General features: G+C 45.8%; 1 protein-coding gene and 1 pseudogene across 1 annotated transcript; both read left to right on the top strand.

Annotated features, from left to right (window-relative positions):
* The first annotated feature begins 3,230 nt into the window (after positions 1 to 3,230).
* LOC140607379 (uncharacterized) lies at positions 3,231 to 8,940 on the top strand. The gene is made up of 6 exons (XM_072782144.1): positions 3,231 to 3,312; positions 3,376 to 3,458; positions 3,564 to 3,912; positions 5,805 to 5,948; positions 6,858 to 6,925; positions 8,590 to 8,940. Exons 1-6 carry the CDS (start codon positions 3,231 to 3,233, stop codon positions 8,680 to 8,682), a joined length of 819 nt encoding a protein of 272 aa, XP_072638245.1. The 3' UTR covers positions 8,683 to 8,940.
* Positions 8,941 to 18,246: 9,306 nt separating this feature from the next.
* LOC140607044 (GTP:AMP phosphotransferase AK3, mitochondrial pseudogene) lies at positions 18,247 to 22,244 on the top strand (annotated as a pseudogene).
* Positions 22,245 to 22,633: the final 389 nt, after the last annotated feature.

Genomic DNA, 22,633 nt, shown 5'->3' with positions numbered 1-22,633 from the left:
AATAAGAAAGGCTCTCAAAAAATGGAAGAAAAAAAAAAGCTCCCACTCCAGTGTTCAGAAAGCAGTTAAAAACAGATCTGACTGGATTGGGAAGGTGAGAATTAGCCCAAACTATAATAATAATATAGCTAGTCTTTCTTTTTTTATTTAAGATTTTATTCATCCAGGACTGCCCAGTTGGCTCAGCGATTTAGCGCCGCCTTCAGCCCAGGGCGTGATCCTGGAGTCCCGGGATCGAGTCCCAAATCAGGCTCCCTGCATGGAGACTGCTTCTCCCTCTACCTGTGTCTCTCTGCATCTGTGTGTGTGTGTGTGTGTGTGTGTGTGTGTGTGTGTCTCTCATGAACAAACAAAATCATTAAAAAAAAATATTTATCCATTTGAGAGAGCAAGTGAGGGCATGAGCGAGGGTGGGGGCACAGGGGAGGGGCAACAGACTCCCCACTCAGTAGGGAGCCTGTTGTGGGCTGGACCCCAGAACCCTGGGATCATGACATGAGCCCAAGGCAGAGGCTTAACCAACTGAGCCACCCAGGTGCCCTATAGCTAGTCATCTTCAAGTGCTTCCAGCAGGCCAGAAACTCTCCTAAGGATATTATCTTAATCCTCAGGTCAACTGATATTTTCCCCAATTTACAGATGAGGAACTGAGGCTCAGATAGTTTTGGGAACTTACCTGAAGTCACACCCTCTGGCCCCTCTGCCTGAGGCTAGGAGGCCATAGTGTGTTGTGCCTTTACTTCTGTTTTCTAATTGCCAATCTTCAGGGCTATATCTCAAGGGGCCCGTGAAAACCATAGCTTCACATTGCTTGGTTGTCCTGAACGCCCACACTAGTGTAGGGAAGGTCCTGTAAACAGTATGGGGTAGAGCTGGTGTTCAAACCTAAGCATTACCGCCTACCAAGCCCACTTGCTCTGCCACTGAACTATGTTAACTCTCTAATTAGAATTAGAGTTGGGTGAGAGTCCTCCCTCTACCATTTATTTATTAGTTCTGAGGCCCTGGGACCCCAAGTTACTTAGCCTCTCTCTGAAGCCTGTTTTCTTATCTGTGCTATTGAAGATAACAATGGCAACCTACCTTCCCAGTGGTTGACAAGGACCAATCACAATTCCTATCTAGCAAACAATAGAAGCTTCTCTTTTGCCCAAATGTTAATAATCCCTTACCCCTCAGCTCCTAAAATAAGACAAAGGTTCTTATGTTTTCTTATGCTTTGGATCCGCTGGTGCTGAGGGCAGAGGACAGCAGAGGTGGTTAGGCCTAAATTCTTGGACCCCATCCCAGAGTGACTCTCCAGGGAAGGGATGGGGTTCAGGAATCTACACCTTGGACCTGTCTGCAGGGAATTCAGATACCTGCAGTTCTCCTACCTGGCTTTTTAAATAAGTCTGTGGAGTTCTTGAAATCTAAGCTGACAGACCAGTGGCCTGTGAGCTGAGTTTGCTAGTGTTTGAGCCCTTCCTGCACAGGCCTCCAGCTGTGTCTGCATCCTTCCTTTCCCCCCTCATCCAATCTGTCTTTATCTCCCCTCCCATCCTAGCCCCATCCCCTTACTCTGTTCTTAAGTCCAACTTCCTCTCCACTCTTGGGGACCTCCCCTGAGCTCAGCCTGCACTCCTACCCACCAGCCACTTCTCTGCCAGTCTCTTCACCTGCAATGCCCCTTCCTCTATCCACCTGCAAGACTCAGATAAAAGCTGCCTCTTCCAGGATAACCTTCAAGCTCTCTTCTCTTTGCATGTGACTTTATTACTGTTCAAATGATAGAGCAGTGTGAATTTTTTTTTCTGGCTGGAAACTACCTCGTGGACTCATGGCCCATGAATGGTAAAAATGTGCACCAGAGCAAGATGAAGAGAGGAAGACAAGCAGCGGGGCTGAGAGGCCTGAGAAGTAAGAGAAGACCAAGAGACAAGGGCTGGGCTCCTGAAAAACCAGACAAAAGATTACTATGTGGGGTTCCCACAGCTTTTGCAGACAGTGGCTGTGCAAAAATTCATTGGAAGAACTGAGGAATAGTGCTCACTTCGGCAGCACACATACTAAAACTGGAAGAACTGAGGAATATTGCTTGCTTGCTCCATTTGGGGGAGGGCATGCTTGAGTCAAGACACTGATGGTATTGATGTGCTAATTATTACCAGAAACACTATCCTTTTGCCTAGGAAATGGGATTTCCCTAGTAAATCCCTTACTTTCCACCTTGTTCAACACCCAGAAAATACTTTGCCTCTATCTCTTTATTCCTAACTTCCTCCTCAACTATTTTTTTAAATATTTTATTTATTTATTCATGAGAGACACGGGCAGAGGGAGAAACAAGCTCCATGCAGGGAGCCTGATGGGGACTCATTCACGGGTCTCCAGGATCTGGCCCTGGGCTGAAGGCGGCGCTAAACCGCTGAGCCAACCGGGCTACCCACACGTCAACTATTTTTTTATTTTATTTTATTTTTTTTAAATTTTTTTATTGGAGTTCAATTTGCCAACATACAGAATAACACCCAGTGCTCCTCCCATCAAGTGCCCCCCTCAGTGCCCGTCACCCAGTCACCCCCACCCCCCGCCCACCTCCCTTTCCTTCTCTGATTGACTTACTTCACTCAGCATAATACCCTCCAGTTCCATCCACGTCGAAGCAAATGGTGGGTATTTGTCGTTTCTAATGGCTGAGGAATATTCCGTTGTATACATGAACCACCTCTTCTTTCCATTCATCTTCCGATGGACACCGAGGCTCCCCGTCCTCAACTATTACCCATACTGAATGCACTCAGCCTCATCTAGTCTGAAACCGAGAAGTGGTTCTCACTCCCGGAGAGATTATTACCAGAGAAGCAGCCCCCACACACTCAGGTGCCACATCTCCACCAGCCATTTTTTTTTATAAACGGCAACGGGCACTGAACCCGAACCTTCCCAGAAACGGTCACAGAACCCCTGGCCCAGGTCAGTGGAGCTTGCTTCCAAGAGCTGCCCTGTTCCCAGGCCAGCCCTATAAATACTCCCAAAGTCCCCCTGGACATGCAGTTAGTAGTACCTCTGCCTCTGGGCACTGTCCCCACACTCAGGCCTACGCTCCCCGCTGGACCAAAGCCTGCAGGTGAGAAGTGACCAAAGCAGACATCCCCCCTCTCACACACTTTGGACCTTTTGTTCTGAGTCCACCTGCAAAAGAAATGTCAACTCTACCGAGGAAAGCAGACACACAAGTACCTGGCTAGATGAGAAGAACCAGATCCTCCAGGTTTGTGCCTCAGGGGCTGATGGGCAGGTACCTGAGAAAGTCCCGAGGAGGAGGGAGCGGTGAGCTAAAGACGCCCTGTTGGTACAAGATAGGGTCAAAACACGTATACTTTTTTCCCTCAGAGCCCCCGGGCTGCAAGCACCACCAGCGCCCATGCCCTCAGGGAGGCAAAAATAGCGTAGACGTCACTGGTCTGATTTTACCAGTGGGAACCTACCCCTCAGGAGGCCAACGTTACACGCATGGCGCTGCGGCCAGGCGAGATCACGGACCCAGAAGCCGGGATCTAGTCTGACGCAGACACTGCTAGAGGCGGGCCTTGGGCCAAGCTCCTCTTAGGTCGGTGACCTCGCTTAGTGGCCTCACCTCTGCAGGCGGATCTCCCTCTCCCCTTAGTGGAGTCCAAGCCTCCCAGACCGCTCACCCGCTGGCCGTTGGGGAACTCGGCTTCGGGAACGTTGGCCCCGCCCCGCGGCTCCTCCCGCCCCGCCATTGGCTCCGCGGGCCGGGGGCGGGGCCGAGCGCCCAACCGCCGGGTTGGCGTCAGGCGCCTCGAGCGCAGTTTCCGGGCGTCGGTGGCGGAGAGGCCGGAGCGTCGGGTCGGAGGCTGAGAGGCTGCAGCGGCCAGGAGCGACCCCGCCCCCTCCCCGCTCGCTCTGGTGAGTCCGGGGTCAGGGGGAGGAGGGGGGAGGGGGGCGGGGTCGAGATGCGAACGGGCGGCGGGCGCGTTCCGTGGTCCCGACCCCTGGTCGCCTTTGCGCTGTCCTGCTTCAGAACCCTTTGCCTTCCCCGTTGTAAGCCCGCGCCCTACCCCCTCGGAGCCGAGCCTTCAGCCGGCACAGCCCCTGCTGACCGCCCCCTCCATCTTCTCCCGACGGGGACCCGAGCCCAGCACGTACCCCCACCCCCTCGCCCCTGGCGTCGCGTAAATGCAGCCACACTCTTGACCCCCTGGGAGTCCAGTTCCAACCCCGAGCGCAGACACATCCCTCCTCCGCCCTCTGAGGCATCACATCCTCACCCCTCAACCCCTGTGGCAATCCCCGTGCTCCACGCCAACCTCCCCTGAGCCCCACCGCTATGGCTTTCCCCTTTTCTGACCCAGCTTTCTTATCCCAGTCCCGGAAGGTCTGCTCAGCCCTAACACCCACCTCCACCCACCCTTATTCAATGCCTGCCATCCAAGCGGATGCCCTGTTGAGCTCACCCCCTTCTTGATAGCTCTGATCTCTGCCCTATCCCAAGTCTTCGATGCATCTTCTTGTCCACACCGACTCAAGCCCTCACTTCCCAGCCCACCACATGCTTTCTTTCCACCTGCAGCCATCCTGAGAACACTTCATCTTTGCTAAACTGCCCCCGACTCTTGCCGCCCCAGTTCCTACCACCCCAACCCAATCTTCTTAAAATGAGGCCTCCATGCCCCCATCTCTTCCTCTCAGCTCTGTGCCCATTCTTCCCTTAATGCGGTCCCCATCTGATCTGAAAACTTAGTGCAGTCTCTTGCCAGCCCCACCTGCTGCCCCCCAACAGCCAATCCAGGTGCTTTTTCAGAGCCGGGTAGTTACTGAGTAGCTCCATTGGTACAGGGCCTCAGATGGTAAGTAAGTGTGGAGGAGTAGAGATCTATGTCCCGTGGTTCAAGAGGTTTTCCTGAATGTCTGCTCTCCTGCACCTGTCCTCAAGGATTGTGTTTCTAGCATTCATATTATGTTACTTGTGTTGGCTGCTGCAATGGTACCTTATCATCCAAATACCTGGAAGGTGAGGGATGGCTACTCATTCAGCCTGGGACACTGGAAGCTTATCACTGCCTTTTGGACTGTAATCTGTAGAAACCCAGGGGGTTGCACTATGTGGGGTTGGCTGTGGTCACAGACCCATGCCCATGAAGGTTTTCCTGGCATTTAGAGACGACCCTCACCCGGAGCTCCTCCCAGCCAGAGCTGATTGCAGGTTAGTCCCAGTACTGAACACAGGGAACACAGTACTAGACGTGATGTTACATGTCGGGAAGAGTGTAGGTGAGTGGATCCTGGGGAAGCTGATGGCTAGGTGGGTTTGGAGGCTTTTGAATTGCTTCCTCTTTTTGTAGGTGCTGGATCGTTAAGTTTTGACCATTTTGATTGCCCTTGAACTGAGAGAGCCAAGTTCCCCCAGAGTATCTAGACATTCAGGAGGCACCCAGGCCCATTTGTTAACATTTATAATTTATAATTTCCTGGGCTTTTTGGATACACATCCCCTCTAAGTTCTGGTACCAGGCCCAAAGGGATTGGCTGTTTGACAGTAATTGTAAAGGGCCCCAAAGAGACCCATTGTCTTTGCTTGCCATTTATAGTCTCACTTCTTTGAAAATTGAATGCCTGTCTACCTTCAATATCCCTCCGTAAAAGTGCCTATCCTCTTGTCTTTCTTCCGCTTCCTGATCTCCCTCTCTCCATCTCCCTCCTCCTTCAGCTCAATAACCCTAAAAACAAACAAACAAAAAAAAACACTCTTTTAAAAACATAAAACCCTCTTCTAAAAACCCTCTTCTCCCTGTTTGAAGGGCTATGTCTGGCTTTTGTGGAAAGCAGATTCAACATATCGAAGGGAAATGAAAACGCAGACGGCAGCTTCCAGATCAACAGCCATTACTGGTGCAATGATGACAGGAGTCACTCAGAAAACATTTGCCACGAGGACTGTCAAGGTCTGGCCAGGGCTCCAGGGTGGGGAAGCTCTACTCACAAGACTTCTATTCCTATGCAAGGCCTGGGAATGTCCCCAGAGGGACTGCCCATGGAGTCCAGGAATGTTTTTGCTGAGCAGAGGACTTGACAAGTGGCTGTAGTGCCCATCCACTTAGCATATTCTTTGGTGTACGGGTTCTAGAAAAGCTCTGCATAGTTAATAGCAGAGCAGGAGCAACAGCAGCAGCCAACATTTCTTGAGAGTGTGTTATATACTAACCATTTTACCTGCAGAGCCCATTTTACCCAGTGTTTCATGTGATGGAAACTATTATGCCCACTTTTCAGATGAGCAAACTGAGACTCATAGAACCAGTGCCGAATTCCAGGCTGGTGGCCCTGAAGGCTCCACTCTAACCATCAAGTAAAAACTTTGGCCAATGTCTGATTAAAGGCCAAGTGCAAACTGCCCACCTCAGAGCCGCTCCAGGAGGCTCCATAGGTCCATGACTTGGACCTTCTCTCCTCTTTCATACTCTGATTCATATCCCGAGACTCTTCATCTGAAGAGCCTCCCTGATCAGGCAAGATATACCTTGGTCTCTATGCTGCCTGTTTTGACATCTCCTTTCCCTAGAAACCCTCAAACGTGGCATGAACTACCATCTACCCTGACTAGGAAGTATGGGGGTAAACAGTTGTCCTGTGCCTCCTGCCAGAACCCAGGCCACTCCCTATCCCCATTGTGGGGATGTCTAAATAGGCCTCTGGGAGGGAGGCTTTGCCTAATCTGGAAATACTCAGCCCCTGGGGGGTACATGCCAGCGCAGGGACAAGCCAAGGAGAGAGAGCTTGCCTCAGTCTTAGTCCTCTGTTCTCACAGGTGTGCTCGCTCTCTCTCTCTCTCTCTCTCTCTCTCTCCCTTCCAGATGTACTGAGCCTCAATCTTCTCTCAGCCATCAGCTGTGCAAAAAAAAGATTGTCTCTGGAGCAGGGGGTATGAAGAACTGGTGAGGAGAACACTGTGGGACTAAGTTAGCAGCCAGAGCACTGGGAAGGTTGTAGTGACAGAGAAAGGCACAGTAGGCAAGGACTAGACCCCTTTATAGCCTAGAAAAATGTGGGAGAGTGGCAGGGCTTGGAACTCTGACTTACAATACCCAGGATCTGGGTCTTTCTCTGATGTACTAAAATTATTTTAGAGGGGGCGTCTGGATGGCTCAGTCAGTTGAGCGTCCAACTCTTGATTTCCACTCAAGTCATGATCTCACAGTCATGATTCAAGCCCCATGTCAGGCTCCACACCAGCACAGAGTCTGCTTGGGATTTCCCCCTCTCCCTCTGGCCCTCACCCCGTTAGGGTGCTCGCTCTCTCTCTCTCTGTCTCTAAATAAATAAATAAATAAATAAATAAATAAATAAATAAATAAATAAATATTTGGGTGCCTGGGTGGCTCAGTGGTTGATCATCTGCCTTCAGCTCAGGTGGTGATCCCCCAGGGCCTGGGATCGAATCCCACATCAGGGAGCCTGCTTCTCCCTCTGCCCATGTTTCTGTCTCTCTCTGTGTGTCTCACATGAATAAATAAAATCTTTTAAAAAAAATAGATCTTTAAAAAATAAATAAATAAAACTCTTTTGGATGCAGTAACAAAGTAACTCAAGTGAGTTGAGGGAGCTGTATCCTGAGGGCACAAGGTGTCTCACTGAGCTTACACAGGTGCGGCTAGACCTCAGAAGGTAATGGAAGCAGAGCTGGAAAGTGTCAGCCAGCTTTTCCTGGCAAGTTTCTGCCTCCTGGTGCATTTGCTTCACTACTTTCTTGGTAGAGAGCAGCATTCTCTGCTCCACATTCCACAGCACAGACTCTGGCTGCCCCAAGTGGATGGGCTAATGTCCTGAGCAGCAACAGAGACTGCCTAGGCTTAGTCCCTGTCCAAGTGCCTGGGATAAAGAACCTGATTGGTTCAGTTTGGATGCAGATCCCTGCTTGGTTCCATCAGCTGGAGGCCTGGGAGCAATTGAGCTATACCTTCATGGTTGCCACAGGGTCCCCTCTCGCTAATTGGCAGCAACATTTTCTGTAAATGTAAATGCCCCTGTCAGCATTTGTCCACGACGGTGGACATTAGGATGTTTACTTTACTTTTCTGAGCTTCAAACCAGATATACACAGAATACAACTGGCTGTATATACAACTGGCCAGTTGACTACAACTGGCCTCCAGGCGCTCCAGGCGTCTGTGAGGATGGAGGGAGTTAAGTGCCTTGCCTACTCTAGAAACACCACGCACAAGGGACACTGATGGCTATGAGGGCTGACCTGTTCTGGAGGAAGAGTCAATGGTTGCACCTGAGATTGATTATTTATTTATTTACCTTTTAATTTATTTAGTATCTTTCATCCTTCTACAATGGTGCTCTCCTACTTCAGAGGAAGAGAAGGATTTGAAAATGTGGAAGCATATCGGGTGGGGGAAGTAGAGGACAAAGACCACAGATAGGGGAAATTTAAGGGAAGAATCAGAGGGCCAGGGGGGACAAAGCAGAGAGCTAGGAATGAAGGGGATTCTGAGCACTGCTCTAAGATCTGGGTCATGTAGGTGCAGAAGGAGCTTACTGAGTGGTAAAAACAAGAACCAATCTGTTTTCTTTCCACAGGGTAGCATGGAGGTTGCACTGTGCAGGCCGGCCACTCTCCTACTGGATGACAGGATGTTTCTCGGGATGAGACAGGACACAGGGCTGCCGTAGAGTCATTCCAGAGCTCCTCTTCTCACTCAGGAATTCATTTCTCCTTCCTCTTGCCTCTGCTTCAGGTTATTTTCTTTCCTTCCCATTTACCAATAAACCTGACCATAGCCCCCAGGAATAAATGGTTTTCTCGGGCTTCCTCCTTGTACCTGTCTGGGCCCAGGCCTCTGGTTCTGACTCTCATTTGCAAACCAAGAGGACCACAATGAAGAAGTTGTTATATTTGGATAATTATTAAAGCATTCCTTGTGCAAAGAATGTGTTGATTTGTTCATTTTTAATTGTAGATATATTCCAGTACCTAATCTAAGAGTGTGGCAGGCACTAGAAGAAGGAAAATAAACCACAACTATTGTTCTTGAGGTGTTTATAAGCTACCCAGAGAAGCGGAGACATACTCAACCAATGGGTATAATAATTGAGTGGATACATACAATGAATACAATGGATAATGAGATGGGTAATAAAATCTACAATTTTTGGTTTAAAACAGTATCAGGATCCCGGTTATTCCTCCAAAGCCAACTACTTTCAGAGTAAAAGAAGATTCCGAAGAAGATAATGGTTGGGGCTAAGGGTCTTGTATATTGAGGTGGAGAAAGTAGTGCTGGCTGGGGTCAAGAGATGGTGCCAGGTGCCAATGATTTGGGGGTGCTTTCAGAGAATGGGCTAAAATCTAGATGTTTAAGAAAATAAAGGCATCTCTATTTGGGATCTGAAGGTGCTAATGCGGAGTAAAACGTGCATAAGGACAATGCAAAGACAGAAAAGGGGCAGTTGGAGGAATGTCCTGCGCATAGCTAACAACACTGTTTGATTAAACTGTCCCACTTGGGCCACTGATATCCCTACTTCTGGGCCTTCACTTGGATTTCACAGACCAGTAAAACATCAACAAAGTTGGAAAAAAATTCCAACTTTTTATTTTAAAGCTCAGGTAAAAGCACTCATTAAAACTATCCTCTATCAGCAACTCTTCATAAAACATTTTTTAGCATGAAAAATGAAGGTCATATTTTTAGGATAATAAAATGGGATAGATTTTGTTTTATATATATATATATATATATATATATATAGAGAGAGAGAGAGAGAGAGAGAGAGGCAGAGAGACAGGCAGAGGGAGAAACAGGCTCCCTGCAAGGAGCCTGATGTGGGACTCAATCGTGCACCCCAGGATCACACCCTGAGCGGAAGGCAGATGCTCAACCATTGAGCCACCCAGGTGTGCCTCCTGAAAGCATTAAGCCAAAGTATTCTATCTTTAGAGATCATTTCCCACACGGAGTTGAGAAATCTCAAAAAATGTTTAAAGATTTTATTGATTCATGAGAAACACACAGAGAGAGGCAGAGACGTAGGCAGAGGGAGAAGGGGTCTCCCCCAGGGGAGCCCGAGGTGGGACGGATCCTGGCATCCCGGGATCACGCCCTAGCCCTCGCGGAAGGAAACCCCCAACCACTGAGCCAGCCAGGCGACCGGAGAAATGCACATGTTTAAAGGTCAGTAGGTAACTACTAACTGCTTGGGACTCTACATCTTCTCTGGCAGTGCCGCTGACGCCAGTTGCTATAAAGATGACCGTACGCTGGGATCCTGGAAGCTCACCCTTTGGACTCTACCCTAAAAATTCACTCGAAGAGAAGAAGGAAGCTCTAGGACTCTGGCGCGGTGGGGCTGCGGGAGGGGAAGTAGAGTTAGAGACCCGCGCAGAGTGGGGGGCCAGGGCGGGCGGGGCGGGGCTCTCCCCACTCCCGCCGAGCCGGCCCCGCCCCCGGCCCCGCCTCTCTTGAAGCAGCGCGGGGGCACCTTGCGAGCAGTGACGCGAGGGTGGCGGAGTCGGTGTCTTTTGCGGTTCCCACCGAGAGGGATAAAACCTTGCTGGTGTGGGAGCTAAGTCCGGACCCTCGGCCGAGGCCTTGCCCGGGAGCCGAGCCAGGATGGAGGGGGCAGGGAGAAGGCCGCCCCCTCGGTGACCGGGTGACCGGGAGCCCTGGAGACTGGCCTTACCCCTCAGCGCTTTGTAGTCTCCGCTGAGAGGCACCCTGGTTCTAGAGGGGACCTCGGCGGCCGCTCAGCCCCAAGAGACTTTTGAGGGGCAGCGCTCCACAGCCAGCGCCTGTTGCCTTCTAATGCTTTTCGAATCTTAGGGTTCCAGAGGAAAACCTGTTCGCGAAGTGACAAGTGCTTGGGTTGCCTGTGCAGAGGGTTTAGGGAATATAAGGGAACGGGCAGTTTTGGTTTCTGGGCGTGAAATTTCATGTACGTATTTGGTGCGGGACCAGCCCGCAGCGCTCTCTGGTCACAGCATTCTCCCAGTTCGGCCTCCTGTATTCGGTAGGAGTCTTCCCAAACGCGGCAGTGGCCCGCCCTGGTTTCTGTGCCATCATCAAGTTTTATTCAGCAAGGGATGCTCACAGAGCACAAAGGGCGTGTCACGAGAAGCATCTGTTTCAGAATTCTCCACTGAAGGTGGGTCAAGTAGGAAATTCCTAACTCCGCTGGCACAAAGTGCCGAATTCTGTGACAACAGACTAGCATTCATAGAGCTCTCCTGATTTACAGAATGCTTTCGGGTGCATTGCTACATCGATCCTCTGGTTTCCTTGGGTGGCTGTGTCGTTTTTGTGTTTTTCTTTTACTTGTTTTCCTTTTCCTTTTTTTACACGAAGTAACTCGAACTCAGGATAGTTAAGTGGCTTACTTAGGGTTCATGACAAAAACTGGAAGCGAGAGATCAACCCCCAATTGATGTTAAATCCGGTGTCGGGGATCCCCGGGTGGCTCAGCGGTTTAGCGCCTGCCTTCAGCCCAGGGCGTGATCCTGGAGCCCCACATCGGGCTCCCTGCATGGAGCCCACTTCTCCCTCTGCTTGTGTCTCTGTTTTTCTCTCTTTCTCTCTCATGAATAAGGAAATAAAACCGTTAAAAAAATGAATCCCGTGTCATTTTATGCTGCCTCTTATTTTAGGAAATCTTCACAAGAAGAGTGTTGCTTATATTTACTATTATGTGAATTTATTTATTTTTTTAATTTCACCTATTCATTTGAAAGAGAATGAGACCATGAGAGGGAGAAGCAGACTCTCTGCTGAGGAGGGAGCCTGATGCAGGCAGGACTTGATCCCAAGAACCTGGGATCACAACCTGAGCCGAAGGCAGGTGCCCAACCATCTGAGCCATCCAGGCACCCTCTTTATTTATTTAACACAGAACCTTGGGTTATTACTCCTGCTTTCCAAAATTGTTAGCCAGTTTACTTATGTGTTCTTTAATACTTTGGCAACTACACATAGTTCCTGGTTGGGCTTTTTGTTGTTGTTTTTTGCCTTTTATAAATACAGAAAAAAAAATAATGTCTTAAACCAAATAAATCAAGGAAAGGTCTAAGGCACCTGAGAACGTTTTTCAGTAGCATGAAGAAAATTGGTTGGCAAGCTTATCCAAGGTGACAGCTATCTCTCCTACTCGGAGGCTCAGGGCCCTTCTGAAGCTTCCTTGTTGTCCAGAACAGCTCCACTATGCCTCACTATTAGCCTCCCCTGCAGCACCCAACATTTAAAAGTTTGTCTTCATTTCTCCTTCCCAGCAGGCAGCTTCAGCTAGAGAAAGTAATTTCATTTTCTTATCACTCATTCTTTCATTCATTCGCTCAATCAACAACAGAATGTACTTGGTTCTAGGAATGAGAAAAGAATAAGATATGTTTCCTTCAAGCACTAAAGGAGCTTATAAACTAGTGATAGAGAAGGATGGAGGAACAAACAGTGAAGAATTAATAGAGCAGCCCTGGTGGCTTAGTGGTTTAGCGCCGCCCACGTGAAGCTCCCTGCATGGAGCCTGCTTCTCTCTCTGTCTCTCTCTGGTGTCTCTGTCTCTCTCTGTTTCTCTAATAAATAAATAAATAAATAATCTTTTTTAAAAATAAGAATTAATAGTGCTGGGACACCTAGATGGCTCAGTGGTTGTGCTCAGGGCGTGATCCTGTGGTTGTGGGATCCAGTGCTGCATCTGGCTCCCCAAGGGAGCCTGCTTCTCCCTCTGCTTATGTCTCTACCTTTCTCTGTGTGTCTCTCATGAATAAATAAATCTTTAAAAAATTTAAAAAAGAAAAAAAAAATTTAAAAAAGAACAATAGTGCTATGACTTTATTTGCAATATTTAAATATTTATGAATATTTAATATACTACATCCTGCCTAAAGTTGACATAGGCATTTAAGACTAAACTAGTGGATGTAAGAAATTCACCACAGAATGTAAGTCATTTAGAGTTAACACTGGAGGCATTGGCCTTCTCAAAGGAGCTATTTAATGCAAATAACCTCTAATTGTTTCGTTGCTTATAAAATTTATAGAAGTATGTATATTCCTTGTTCTAACAGGTTAGTAACTTGGGGAGAAGAGTGTTGTAGATTAAGGTCCTTTGTCCGTGTTAGGTCCATCTTGTCTGCTCTTCAGGTTGTGTTCTCAGACAGGAGCTACAGGATGGGACAACAAAAACAATTTACTTCCTTTGCTCACCTACAACCCTGTCATTTGCTTCTGGAGGGCTTCCTTGCTTTCATCATCACTCTCACCACTAGAGGTGAAGGAAATCTTCCAATTAATCAGAGGCCCTAGAAATGATGCAGAACAGTACTGTAGCTTAACAATGATAAATAACATTCATTTAGGGCTTACTATGAGCTCATTGCTTACAATGTTGTTCCCTATTTAATCTTCACAATCAGTTCATGAAATAGGTATTGATAACTCTCGGGTGTATCCAAAACTAGCCTATGTGGCAGGTTGTGATATTTTTCGGTCTCTCTCTCATGTCTTTAGGTTCATCTTGGCACCAAACATAAAGCGGTTCAACATCAGGCCCTTGCCCTAAATAGCTCCCAATGCCAAGAATTGGCAAATTATTATTTTGGTTTCAATGGATGGTCAAAAAGGATCATCAAGGCAAACTTTATAGATTTTCTTTGACTAATCAGACTCACTTCAACATCGAAATTTTGGACATTAGAGAAGAGAGAACTGGAAGTGGGGAGATGTGAGTCCTCTAAGTGGAAGGACCTCAACATTGGCCTGCCACCTAAAATTAATAATACTCTCAATGATTTGGGTGGTGATGTCCATAATTTTCACCAATATTTGTAGGGTGTAGAATAAAAAACAATTGTCTATATCTATAGTTCATTTGCAAGTCTTACTTGATTTTGAAGCTATAGGATACTTCAACTGTTAGCTAGGTTTGCTGGAGTTTAGTTTTTATTTCTAATAAGAAAACATCTTGAGATCCTAGGAAGGACCTTTAATTGAAAATCCCAACAGCTTCAGGATCTTTCTGACCTTGAAGAAAGGGAAAATGAAGATACCACGGAACCCCTTCAGAAGCAGAGCCTGCAACTCTTCTGTGCTTTAGAGGTGGTGTTGCCATCCTATGAGTGTAAGAATCTTGGAGTTGGCATGGTCCAGGAGCCTTTGGATAAGCTGCAGGAAGGTTTGTTTACAGTGGAGGTAGAAGTGGAGGTAGAGTGGAGTGGAGGTAGAATCTTTCTAAAACTCATCTTTTCAGATATATCATCAAGTCTTTCCCCTTGCTGGGAAAGCCCTGGGTGGAGTTTTTCTGCCCTACAATACAGGGTTTTTGTTTTGTTTTGTTTTGTTTTGTTTTGTTTTTGTTTTTGTTTTATCATAGGCAATACTTGAAAGAACTTTTAGCTTTAAAATTCAAAAGCTGACTTTCTGCCAAGAAGTTTAGGAAGAGGGAAGTAATATTTTTCCTATTTTTGGTTAAGAATTTGCCTTGTGCTAAAATTGTCCTAGTCCTTCAAATTCAGATCTCTTGTAGCCTTCAATTATGCCAGCAAAATTATCAACTAAAGATTTAAATAAACTCTTGTGTAAATGTTCAGTCCTTTGCCTCCTATAAAAGGGCTGCTGTGCAAAGAAACAAATATAGATTCCTAGAAAAGGTATTCCGATTGATACTGTTTTTTTTCCCAGAGTTCATAGCACTTAAGCTCTGGGTTGTTTGTTTGTTTTTGAAGATTTTATTTATTTATTCATGAGACACACACACACACACACAGAGGGCAGAGACATAGGCAGAGGGAGAAGCAGGCTTCATGCAAGGAGCTCAATGTGGGAGTAGATCCCGGGGACCCCAGGATTACGCCCTGGGCTGAAGGCAGACACTCAACCCCTGAGCCACCCAGGTGTCCCTAGCTTTAGGGTTTTAAGGCAGGGACAGGGCTGTTAGCAAATAGGCTCCTGTGGGTGATGCGTAGGAAGAGACCAGGTCATGTGCACTAACACCAAATGTTTCTTACTGTGTGATTCCAGCCCTTGATGCACAGGAGAGTAGGTAGGGTCTGTAGAAGTAGAGTTTCAACTTGTCCATTTGAAATCTGTGATGTGAGATTTGTGCCACCTTTTTGGCTTGCATCTCCCTTCTGGTACTTCAGGAACTTATGGGAGAGACCAGGGCAGTAAGAATGTGCCCTTCCAGGATACACCTACAGCAGAGCCATTCCACCAAACTCTTGTGTTATGCCTGCCCTTAGTTGCCAGGATAATGATCTAAGAATCATGGATGCACTTTCCTTTTAAACATACATCAATAAAAATCAGTTATTATTCAGCTAGAATTTTTAAGTTCATTTGTTTTGTTTGGATTTAGGGCCATTATCATTTCTGATGAAAAGGAAAACAACCCAGAAGCTTCCTATAAAGAAGGCTATGTCTGATGCATTCCAGAAACTGTTGGTTGCAGTTTTAGGTAAGACTTGCTTCATTGTTCTTTTTTTTTTTTGTCCTTAAGGTACTTCATGTTCCTTGAGCAAATAAACTCATTTTGAAAAGTTAGTTGGATGAAAACACTTCATATTCTTTTACTCACCAAATGCTTCCAAAGCGGCAGTCTCAAATTTGTTCTTTGTTGTATGTGTGAGACAAATGACAGCAAATATTTTTGTCCCCAGTGTATAGATATACAGTGACTTGCCTCCACATAGGAAGTGTTTGACCCAATCTTCTTTCTTGATTGCTTGCCCATAACACAAAGTAGTGATATAGTGATTAGAAGCTTTGGGTATCTGTTGTCCATGTCTGTCTCTAGATTTCTTATGCAATTTTAGGTTTTAGAGTCAAATTTGTAGGTATTTATTCTCTCTAGGCTGCTATTTCTTTATCTGCAAAGTAAGGTAATTCAACTTACATCATGGGGGATATTGTAAGAGTAAACGAGATGACGAATATAAAAAGGTTAGAACTATCCCTGGAACATGGTAAGCAGACAAAACATGTCAACTTCTTATCATTGTTGTTTTCCTCTTGGAGAATTTATTAGATTATGTTTCTTGAATCAGTTCGGTTTCAGTTTTTGTTTCTGGCACTGACATATTGAGTAAATATGATTCTGATGTAATGATCAACTATGTTTTTGTGAACCTTGAAAGTGGTCATCCTATTGAATAGTGTTGATTGTATTCCCTATTGAGTTCTACAGTGCTGTGAATGTTACAGGCTGTGCTCAAATGAAATTTTATTTTTTTAATATTATTTTATTTATTTTCTTAGGGAGGCAGGGGAGGCATAGAGGGAGAGGAAGAGAGAGCTAATCTTAAGCAGGCTCCAAGTCCAGCATGGACTCCAATGTGGGGCTTAGTCTCACAACCCTGAGATCATGACCTGAGCCAAAATCAAGAATCAGAGACTCAACAGACTAAGCTACCCAGGAGCTCCATTTTTTTGTGTTTTTTTTTTTTTTTTTTTTTTTTTTTTTGCCAATTTTATAATTAGTAGAGAGTCCCCAAATAGTTGCTCCCCTGCTTCAGAGTCTTGAGTGTTAAAGACTAAGAAATCCGGGCAGCCCTGGTGGTTTGCGGTTTGGCGCCACCTTCTGCCCAGAGCCTGATCCTGGAGACCTGAGATCCAGTCCCAGGTCGGGCTCCCTGAATGGCGCCTGCTTCTCCCTCTACCTGTGTCGCTGCCTCTCTCTCTCTCTCTCTCTCTCTATCTCTCATGAGTGAATAAATAAAATCTTTAAAAAAAAACCTAAGAAATCTTAGCTAAGTATTAGAAGCTTTGTTTGTTTGTAAGAGTTGACCCTGTCCCTGGATTGGTCACAGGTTTCCAGCTTGGGCAGCTCTTCCAGTGTAGATTGACTTCTGTGGTCATCAGATGGAATCTCCATTAGCTGTCAACTCTGACAACCTTTAAGAACCAAACTAAACGTCTGGGTTGTTGGCCTCGCCCTAATATGCCAACACTCGCCCTAATATGCTGTGGTATCCATATACACATTCAAAACTCCTTCGGCTAAAAAGTCTGGTAGCTCTAGTTTGCCTTAAGGGAAATTTTATTGCCTATAAGGTACATAGGCCTGTTTCTGCCAATAAAGTGTTCAGATGCATGCCCGCCCTCTCCCCAAAGTATTGTATATTGTATCTGCAAGGAGAGGAAAACTGGACTCCAGCTGGATTGAAAGCAGCAGGGAAGGGATCATCTCAAAAGGCTTCCAGAATAGAAGAATGGTGGTTGCCAGGGGCTGGGCTGTGGGTGGGATGGGGAGTTATTGTGGAATGGATACAGAGTCTCAGTTTGGGCACATGAAAAGAAAAATGTTCTGGAAATGGTTGCACAACAATGTGAATGTACTTAATGCCACTGAACTATACCCTTAAAAATAGTTATTACGAGAGACAGGGTCACAGATTTAGAAAGATACTTAATCCAGCCTCAAGATTGGTGTTGAATTAGGTAACATCTAGAAATCTCTTGAAGGGATCCCTGGGTGGCACAGCGGTTTGGCGCCTGCCTTTGGCCCAGGGCGCGATCCTGGGGATCCGGGGTCGGGCTCCCGGTGCATGGGGCCTGCTTCTCCCTCTGCCTGTGTCTCTGCCTCTCTCTCTCTCACTGTGTGCCTATCATAAATAAATAAAAAAAATTTTTAAAAATAAATCTCTTGAAGATACGTACATTTATGTCTGTATCTGCATATCTATCTGTATCTTTGTAGGTAGATAGATTATAGGTAAATAGAGACATGTTTTGGTGGGGGGGAAGATATGCTTTGGGGAGGGGATCTGGACAAACTGCTTTTAAATGTATTCTGGAAAAAAAATCTAAGGATATACAGGAATCTTTAGTAAAAAAAAAAAGGGGGGGTAATGAGACAGAATAGAGATATCAGATATTAAAGCATACTGTGCAGCATAATGATTTTTTAAGTGTGATTGGTTTATCAGTAAATGAGATGGATTTGTGGGTGGCTAGATGCGTCCAACATTGGACCTTTGATTTTGGCTTAGGTCATGATCTCAGGGTCCTAGATCCAGCCCTGAATGCGGGTTCCACACCTAGCAGGGAATCTGCTCTGGATTCTCTCCCTCTCCTTCTGCCCCTCCCCCTACCAGTGCCCTCACATACATTCTCTCTCTCTCTCTCTCTCTCTCTCTCTCTCTCTCTCTCTCTCTCAAATCTTTTTAAAAACTGAGATAGAGACTTCCGGGAGCGCCCGGGCGCCGCGCCCGCCCCCTGCGCGCAGCGCTGTCCGCCCGCCGCCCCGCACGGCGCAGCCCCGCGAGCGCGCAGCCAGGCCGGAGCCCCCGCGCCCCGGCTCCCGGCGGCCATGGGGGCGTCCGCGCGGCTGCTGCGCGCCGTGATCATGGGGGCGCCGGGCTCCGGCAAGGGCACCGTGTCGTCGCGCATCACCAAGCACTTCGCGCTGAAGCACCTCTCCAGCGGGGACCTGCTCCGGGACAACATGCTTCGGGGCACAGAAATTGGTGTGTTAGCCAAGACTTTCATTGACCAAGGGAAGCTCATCCCGGATGGTGTCATGACTCGGCTGGCCCTTCATGAGCTGAAAAACCTCACCCAATATAGCTGGCTATTGGATGGTTTTCCAAGGACACTTCCACAGGCAGAAGCCCTGGACGGAGCTTATCAGATAGACACAGTGATTAATCTGAACGTGCCCTTTGAAGTCATTAAGCAGCGTCTCACCGCGCGCTGGATTCATCCGGCCAGCGGCCGAGTCTACAACATCGAATTCAACCCTCCCAAAGCCGTGGGCATTGATGACCTGACAGGGGAGCCTCTCATTCAGCGGGATGATGACAAGCCAGAGACGGTTGTCAAGAGACTCAAGGCTTATGAAGTCCAAACACAGCCGGTCCTGGAATATTACCGGAAAAAGGGAGTATTGGAAACCTTCTCTGGAACAGAAACCAACAAGATCTGGCCCCATGTGTATGCTTTCCTACAAACAAAAGTTCCACAAATAAACCAGAAAGCATCGGTTACTCCATGAGGCAAAGTGTACATCACCAGTAAGATGAGCAGAGACTCCTCACCTGTGCATTTAGAAGCTCCGTGTTCTGAGACTGGCATGTATGAATTCTTTGAAAATTATATTAGTTTCACTTCTACTGATTTCATTCTGGAAATTAAGAATGGGCCAAATGAGTCCGATACTAAGATTCATCTTTTTGTCTACCCAGGGTATCTTCTATGGGTATGTAATTTAAAAACATCAGATGTCCTAATTAAAAGAGCAATTGGTAGTAATATTAACTTTTGTTCAGAAGACTTAAGTGGTTGATAAAAAATTTTCTTATTCTTTGGAGAAGCTAAAAACATTTCCATGTCACTCGGTAAAGTAGCTCATCAGAGAAATGTGTTGTAGACTGATGCCAAAACCCAGCATCGTTAGCACTGTGGTACATGGTTTTGTGAAACACTATCAAATTCTAGAAAACAAGCAACCAGATATGCAGATTAGTTTCAGGATGCAAATTCACTGTTGCCTTTACAGTAAGAAACTTAAAAACTTAACCGTATATACTGTATTTATTATGTCATAAACAAACTTTCAGTTTATTCAGAATTTTCAGTCTGCTATAAAATTGTGTTAAATTAGCATATAGGAAAATATTACTTTCCTGTGACAGGTTTTGAGAACATGTGTATTGAAAAAAATGATTTATTAGAAATTGACATTGGAAGTTCTTACAAAAGCAGTGAGGTTGAATTATCAACAGAAAATGTAATTAGTCTTGTGTTTTCAGATTATTGCTCAGGTTAGAAGTATAAGTATGTGCTTTAGGATCTACTTGCCAGTTTCTCTTTTTGATCACTATGTAAAATCTGCTGTGATGAGTGACAAAATACAAGAAGAAAAGCAAACCCATGGCCCTACATAAAAGCAAGCATACTGGGTCCTCAGGAAGTAGAAATAGATCAGCTATGCCTGGGGAGAATTTCCCTGACATGCTTAACAATCATAATTAGTAAACAATCAATTAGTAAACTAATCAAATTAGTAGCAATTAAAAGGATTTACATGAGAGGTTAAAAAGGACCAGGAAGGTAACTGAGTTTGTTGAAGGACTTTATTCCTAGTGAAAGCAGCGGGCAGCTGCTGGCTTTCCCTGCCACCGTCAGCAGGGCAAGAACTCCACCTGTGTGTGTAGCCTGAGTAAGTAGCCCTTTAAAAGCGAAGAGAATTTGATTTCTTCGTAGGGCAACAAGGATGCGTGCTTATGTCCTGTGGCCTGGCAGGAAGAGTGGGGCGATGAGAGGTGGATGAAAAAATCAGCTACATCTTCAGTGGGATATTTACTCTTACTTGGTGCTAAATCAGATGCAACGAGTCCTGGTACAACCTGTTATGAACTGCCTTTGAACACCGGCCTGTTATCCCAGGCACTCAAAATATAAATGCCAGCAAGTGGTTCTTCGTGTATTTTTGTGGGAAAAAACTTTTCTTTTGATTTTTAAAAATTCAATGTTGATCTTTCAGAATGGACCAAGGCTTTTTTTAAAAAGGATTGCAGGACACATTTAATTCTTTACAAAACTTTCTGTAATGCCTTATTTGAATGTATTATGTGCTTTCTAAAACTGTGGTGAACTACTAAGCTTATGAATATTACTGGCTTTCCTGGCATACATGACTCTTAATGTACTACAATAAAATTAAATTCTAGAACAAAAAAAAAAAAAAAACTGAGATAGAGGGATCCCTGGGTGGCGCAGCGGTTTGGCGCCTGCCTTTGGCCCGGGGCGCGATCCTGGAGACCTGGGATCGAATCCCACGTCGGGCTCCCGGCGCATGGAGCCTGCTTCTCCCTCTGCCTGTGTCTCTGTCTCTCTCTCTCTCTGTGTGTGTGACTATCATAAATAAATAAAAATTAAAAAAAAAACACTGAGATAGAGGAGTGCCTTGGTGGCTCAGTGAGTTAAGTGTCTGCCTTTAGTTCAGGTCATGATCCCAGGGTCCTGGGATCAAGCCCCACAGTCAGACTCCCTTGTTCAGTGGGGAGTCTGCTTTTATCTCTCCCTCTACCCCTCCCCCTGCTTATGTGCTCACACTCTCTCTCTCAAATAAAGTCTTTAAAAAAATAGTTATGATAAAAACAGAAGTGTGAGATGAGAAAACTTCTAGGAAAATGCTTTATTTTCTGCTTTTAAATTTCAAAAGAATATCTAATGATGGGTTCTATTATTGTATACAGCAATCTCATTTTTATTTTTTTTATTGGAGTTCAGTTTGCCAACATATAGCATAACACCCAGTACAGCACATTTTAGAACAAGAAAAACTCTGAATTGATCCTCGTTAACTTTATTACAGAAAGTGGTAAAATAGCTGTGGAATACAGACAGTGTGAAGAGATTACAGATGCCAGAACCCAAGAGGAGCTACATGATTTAATTCAAGCACCTGGTTATTAAAGCTCAAGGGTTCCACAGCTATACTATACTATACTATAACCATAATTTAAAGCAACTGACAGGATTTGGAAGACTATAGTTAGCTCTGTCATCTTTTGGGAAATGTGAAACTCTGAAACTGCTTTTGAGTGCAGGGAATTTCTGGGGCTTTTCTTGAAGTCTTGGCCCTTGGCTCTGACCCCTTATTTGAAATTTGGAGAGCCAATTGCATCAGAGTGCTCCTATAGTTGTGGACATAGAAGAGGACACAGCCTTTTAGCGCTCCCCTCAAACAGAATCTCAGGGACTTGGGAACAGAGTAACTATGGCCTTAAGTGAGATGATGCTACAGCATTTGAAAACCTTTATGTGCATTGGGACACCTGAGTGACTCAGTGGTTGAGCATCTGCCTTGGGTTTGGGGCCTGATCCCAGGGTCCTGAGATGGAGTCCCACATCAGGCTCCCCTCAGGGCTCTGTGTGGCTCTCATGAATAAATAAAATATTTTTTTTAATTGTCTTTCAAATAAGGTATATTACCCAGATATCAGTATCACATAGACATCTTGTATGAAATATTTTGTTGAAGAACTTTTCTGTAACCCTAACCCTGAATTAGGGATTAAGTTGACAAAGTAATTTCTAAAATAAAATGCCAATGTTCTATATATTGAATGTTAAAAAAAAATAAATAATAGGAGCAAAGAATGTGTTTCATGTCATTAAGAACTTAATTTGGGGCTAGAATTCTGATTATTTAACTAACTCCGAAGTTGCAACATTTGTTTTGAAGGGAAGAGAGTAGAGAATGAAAAGATGGTTACTTTCTGAAAAAGCATTTGAAGTTTTGTCTGTGCAAAAATTCTTCTAATTCAATTTAAATCAAGCCAGTCAAGGAAATTTCAGACTTATCCAAGTTTACACTTTAAGAAGTCTAGCTTCCTGTGAAATGTGAGAGAAAGAGATTCAGTATTGATGCTATAGATTTCAGAAACCTGACTCTAACAACAGATCCATTCCTAAATAAGACCAGTTATGGAATTAGTTCCATTTAAAAACCATAGTATGTGCTAGACACTGGGAATAGGATAAAATCCGTTCTCTCCAACAGCCCTGGCGGCGCAGCGGGTTAGTGCGGCCTGCAGCCCAGGGTGTGATCCTGGAGACCCGGATCGAGTTCCGCGTCGGGCTCCCTGCATGGAGCCTGCTTCTTCCTCAGCCTGTGTCTCTGCCTCTGT

The sequence above is a fragment of the Canis lupus genome, chromosome 16 (assembly GCF_048164855.1).
Source record: "Canis lupus baileyi chromosome 16, mCanLup2.hap1, whole genome shotgun sequence".
In the NCBI taxonomy this organism is placed as follows: Eukaryota; Metazoa; Chordata; class Mammalia; order Carnivora; family Canidae; genus Canis; species Canis lupus.
Note: the sequence above shows the minus strand (reverse complement) of the source record. Positions and strands in the feature narration are given on the sequence as shown.

Coding starts and splice junctions, on each gene's coding strand:
- LOC140607379 (XM_072782144.1), top strand. CDS start 3,231: ATGAGAAGAACCAGATCCTCCAGGTTTGTGCCTCAGGGGCTGATGGGC. Junction 3,459..3,563: donor TCACTGGTCTGATTTTACCA/GTGGGAACCTAC, acceptor AGACACTGCTAG/AGGCGGGCCTTGGGCCAAGC. Junction 5,949..6,857: donor TTGCCACGAGGACTGTCAAG/GTCTGGCCAGGG, acceptor TCTCCCTTCCAG/ATGTACTGAGCCTCAATCTT.